The following is a 5534-nucleotide window of genomic DNA, read 5'->3' as shown; positions in this document are numbered from 1 at the left end:
TTGTAATCACTTCATCCTAATGATCTTAATAAATATTGACTGACTGACTGACTGACTGACTGACTGACTGACTGACTGACTGACTGAGATATCTTTTGGCCTGTAAGTTAAAATTGGTTTGGATGAGCAAAACCCATTTACCTGAAATCAATCATCAAGTTTCAAAGAATTTAGATAGTAAACATGGAAGGAAACTTCCAAGCTGACAAGTAGAAAAGATACTTCCTTTAGCAGAATTCCTCTGGCCCCATCCACTACGTTCTTCTATCCCTTCCTGCCTTATTCTTCAAGATCTTATTCCTCTCATTATGGAATAAATTGGACATGTTGAAAATAGCAAGGAAGAATAAAACAGTCAAGTTCATGTGTGTCTTTTAAGATGCACTTTGATAAAATGTTCTGGTGGAATCCAAAGCCCTTTCCTCTGGTGTCACTCACCTTCCTGTGTGGAGATGGTCCCCTCCGGACAAGGAATACAATCATAGCAGCAAATTGGTTCTTCTTTCCGAGCCCGTTTTACAAATCCAGGGTGACAATTGTCCACACATTTGGACTGAGGCAGAGACTAAGCAGAAAAACAAAATATATTCCAAACTATCTACCAATTACTTATTTATTAGATTGATTAAAATAAAATGAAACTGTGCTTAAGAAAGACCCTTCTGAGCAATAGATCACGAAAACATAAAATATTGCAAAGCCACTCCCCTTGGAAAACAATCCAAATCCTTTTTCCAGTTAAGATATAAAGAAAAAATCCCTCACAAACTAGGACTGTCAACCTCAAATGAGGTATTATTTAGTTACATCTGTACATTTATATTTTCAATTCATACAGCTGCCAACAATACAACTACCCTTCAAAAAGACCTTGACTTTGTGTCGGAATGGTCTAAAACTTGGCAACTCCAAATCTCTACCAGCAAATGCTCAGTCTTACATATTAGAAAAAAGAACCTAAACACTAAGTACAAGCTTGATGGACATTACCTTACAGATGACCCCCACCCTGTTAAAGATCTTGGAGTTTTCATATCAAACGATCTAAGTGCCAAAGCCTACTGTAACTACATCGCAAAAAAGGCCTTAAGAGTTGTAAACCTAATCTTGCGTAGCTTCTTCTCCAAAAACACTACACTACTAACCAGCGCATATAAAACATTTGCTAGACCAATTCTAGAATACAGCTCGACTGTTTGAAACCCATACCACATTTCTGACATCAATACAATTGAACGTGTCCAGAAATATTTTACAAGAAGAGTTCTCCACTCCTCTGAATACAACAAAATACTTTATGTCACCAGACTTGAAATCCTGGGTTTAGAAAATTTAGAACTACGCCGCCTTCGACATGACCTGAGTTTAACTCATAGAATCATCTATTGTAATGTTCTTCCTGTTAAAGACTACTTCAGCTTCAATTGCAACAATACACGAGCAAACAATAGATTTAAGCTTAATGTTAACCGCTCCAATCTTGATTGCAGAAAATATGACTTCGGTAACAGAATTGTTAATGCTTGGAATACACTACTTGACTCTGTGGTCTCTTTGCAAAATCCCCAAAGCTTCAACCAAAAACTATCTACTATTGACCTGACTCCATTCCTAAGAGTTCTGTAAGGGGCGTTCATAAGAGCACAACAGTGCCTACCATTCCTGTCCTATTGTTACCTTTCGTTATATCCAATTAATATAGTTATTACATACTCATACTTATATATATGCTTAAATATTGTATAGTTATTTCATGCTTATGACTATATATACTGTGTGACAAAATAAATAAATAAATAAAAATAAAATAAATAAATGCTGGTGAAATAGAATAGAATAGAATAGAATTTTTTATTGGCCAAGTGTGATTGGACACAGAAGGAATTTGTCTTGGTGCATATGCTCTCAGTGTACATAAAAGAAAAGATACCTTCATCAAGGTACAACATTCACAACACAAATGATGGTCAATAAGACTAAATAAGACTAAAGATTACTGCCTGATTTCTAGAATTATAGTGAGGACGAAGGGAGACAACGTCATGAGAACATGTCACTCAAAAAGGTTAAGTCAGGCATTTTTGCTGTAGCCCATGGGACATGGGTATGAGCCCTGTCTGGGAAAGGGATATTTCTAAGGCAAAGTGAGGAATTTAAAGACAAGGTCCTTTCCATTCAAGAATTACAGTTTTCTTGTTAGTCATTATTTGTGTCCAACTCTTTGAGCCAAGAAGAACCATAGCAGTCCAGGACACCCTGTCGTCCACTGCCTCTCAAAATTAGAACTACAATTATAGTGAGGACGAGTGGAGATGACAAGTCATTGTGGTTCCATTTTGACTGAACACCTTGGATGACCTTCCTAGCAGCAGGAGGCCTATCCCAGTGGGGTGAAACAGAGGGATGAATAACTCTAGTCAGATATGGGCTCTTTAAAAATATCTAAGGCTGCTCTTTCAGGGGATATTAACACCAACCATAGAGACAGAGAAAAGTTGCCAATATTTTCAACCACCTTGTTGAGCAACTTTAACCGTGAAAGAGCATCTTGGCCGATAATGAGCCTCTGTCTTTCAAAATTCCCCAGTTTCTCTTTGATGGAATCCTCCTTGAGGAAAAGCAACCAACTTATGATATCCAGATCTGCTGCTACATTTCCACTTTGGTCCAAGTACAGTTTCTCCCAGGAAAAATTGCAAAATTCAGTCTTCTCCAGAAAGGGATGAAACTAGAATTGAAACATCCAGGAATTTTGAAAGGAACCTGAAACATTCTAAAAGGAGGAGCAATTTTAAAGCTTAGCTAGTGAATAAGAGCTGTTCAGTCCCCTCTTCACTATTTGTTTGAATAGCACTAGCACTTAGGCTTATATACCACATCACAGTGCTTTTACAGCGTTCTCTAAGTGATTTATAGAATGAGCATATTGCCCCCAACAATCTGGGTCCCCATTTCACCAACCTTGGAGGGATGGAAGGCTGAGTCAACCTTGAGCTGGTCCGGATCAAACTCCTGGCAGTGAACAGTGAGTTAGGGTTAAGTTGGGTTAGGGTTAGGGTTAGGGTTAGGGTTAGGGTTAGGGTTAGGGTTAGGGTAAATGCCACAGCTAAATGCAAAGAATTAATAGCCAACAGCTCTGAAAGGCTTTAACTGGATTCATGCAGTGAGCATGGATTAGGCTAAATGCTCACTGGCCAAACCTGTTGGTTTTTTTGTAGAACAATGGTTCCCTTACATCAGCACTGAATTTTTTTCTTAATAGGAACTAAATAGGAACATTTTTCTAAATGATGGATCCTTGTCAGGACCCCATACCTGCCATGGCTGTAGCCTTGGAGCCCCCAATCTCTCTTCCTTCTCCATTTTTCTTCTCCTAGATATTGAAGAATATGCAAGATTCAAGACATGCACAAGAGTCTTAAGAACGCTATAAAAACGGTGATCATTTTTTATCTGAACTCTATTCTTTTTCTCCTGCATGTCCAATGGTGCTATCTGGATGCATCGTCTTCGGCCCTTGACAGAAAGGGCATGCTTTGAAAAAGAACAGCGGAAAGACTGGTCTTCAAATTTGGAATCCTTAAAAATATTGGGTTGAAAAGCCTCATCATTCGGCCATTCTCTTTCCTGAAAAGCAAAGGTCCAAATGCTATGGGTATATTTGAAAATTGAATCACTTCTGAATGTCACTTGGGACACAATTATGGTGATCCAGACTTTCCCTTCAATGGGTCCTGACAAACCTTCAATTGTTAAATGGATGCGGCGAATACGAATCCCAACGGAAACAATTTCTATGAAGAGAACAAAGACATTGACTTGTTTCCACTTAGAAATGGCACGTCTGAGAGGTTCTGTATCTCTAATCATTGAGAAGTGTTGTGAGATAACAACACAAATTCCATATCTCACAAGCATAGGAGTGAAAGTTCTCATGAAATTCTCTCCCTCCTCTGTGTCTGTTGAAAAGAGACCAATCAAAGTCCAACTGAAATGGACGAGGAGTTGGACAATTCCGGGATACTGGATCCCATTTTGTGGGAACATCTGATGGAAAAAAGGCATTTGACTTTTATCACTCAAAGCCTCCGAAACAATTTCATAACTGATCTGAAGAAGCAATGAAGAATGGGGAATTACGTTCAGATCAGACCAAGTCCAAAATGTAAGCTTATAATACATTCAGTGTGGTTCTCACAAACATATTAGAATAGTTTATTGTTATTAACCCTTAACTCACATCAAGATAAAGAATATAAAATGCAGAATACTACCAAGATTGAATATAATCATTTGTCTAATCTGGGATCAAAGATACTGCTCTTTCTCTTTTCTAATAAAATAGTCATGCAGATAATAGACGTGCTATGTTTTCTACCTCTAGAGCACTCCAAATGCAAATCAGTTCACTTTAGAAATTTGCTTAAATGTTCCCTATTTAACATTGTGTCCAGCTGCTCAACTCTTGCTCGAGTAAATGTTTAGGCCTCCTCCCCACTGTGGATCCCAATCCCTAATCAGGACAAAGGCCATGGTGAAAAGCAGCTCATGAATTCAATAGAAAAGATATGATTGAATCTATTACCCACCCACCAACAACCTGCTCACTTTGCCAGATAGAGAAACACAAGAACAAACCTGTGGGACTTTGTAGGTGCCTACTAATGTTGACATCTGAATGGAGATGTCATCAAGAGATCCATCAAGAACAGCCATCAGGTTGTCCTTCTTTCCACAACTGTAGTTGGGAATATTGGCTTCTCCAGTTGAGAGCATGTCCAGCAAGGCATCTGAAGTGCCAAGGGTGTTCATATAATTGTCATGGATGTTGTAGCCGAGTGTGAGATTGTACAAAAGCTGAGATTTCTTGTTGACTTGTTGAATGGCAAAAATGAAGCATAGGATTCTTCCTGGATCAGTAAATAATCTACTGTAAAAAATGTTCATGGTAACATCATCTCTAACAACAACAACAAAATATATTTTCATTTATTCCTCTTTCTCTCCACAAGCCCATTCAGTCTTAAGCCAAAAGTATCCAACATAAGAATAAATTTATAGTCACCCATCACCGTTTAATTGTTATGAGTGTTCAGAAGGTGGGATGGAGTTTTAATATATAAAATATATCATTATTCGTAATAGTGCTCATTTTTAATTTGTGCCATGACCAAGATTCAAAATCATTCAATCATTAAAACAGAATCATCAGCAAAGACAACTTATAAATGAACCAGAAAAGCAATTCTAAAAACAAGCCATCCTCTATTCCAAACTAGGGTCAGGCATCGAATATCAATGAATGGTTATAAAATTAGGGAAATAGGTTGGGCAGAGAAAACTACAAACTTTTCAAGAAGCTAGTTGTGATTAACTCAGGATTGCACAAGAGAGGAAAATAATGTATACTTTGGGGAGTTGGTTTACCCCGACTTTGGATTTGGGTCTTTTAAAATAAGACCTAAGAGAGAATCCATGGAAATCCAAATGATTCAAGAAATTAAACAGGTCCTGCAATATAGGAGTAACTGAAA

The 5534-nt window shown here is 37.9% G+C and overlaps 1 protein-coding gene across 1 annotated transcript in view; it reads right to left on the bottom strand.

The window, feature by feature from the left end:
* The window catches only part of LOC131189497 (zinc finger protein 260-like), a 7887-nt gene extending 2940 nt beyond the window's left edge, over positions 1 to 4947 (bottom strand). Inside the window, exons 1-2 of the mRNA XM_058165598.1 lie at positions 4639 to 4947; positions 4025 to 4110 (exon numbers count right to left, since the gene is read on the bottom strand). Coding sequence (XP_058021581.1) covers positions 4025 to 4110; positions 4639 to 4947 — 395 coding nt within the window. The remainder of the gene's footprint in view (positions 1 to 4024; positions 4111 to 4638) is intronic.
* Between the last annotated feature and the right edge of the window lie 587 nt (positions 4948 to 5534).

This window comes from Ahaetulla prasina, chromosome 2 (genome assembly GCF_028640845.1).
Source record: "Ahaetulla prasina isolate Xishuangbanna chromosome 2, ASM2864084v1, whole genome shotgun sequence".
NCBI classification, from domain to species: Eukaryota; Metazoa; Chordata; class Lepidosauria; order Squamata; family Colubridae; genus Ahaetulla; species Ahaetulla prasina.
The sequence above is the reverse complement of the archived record's forward strand: the minus strand, read 5'-3'. Positions and strand labels throughout refer to the sequence as shown.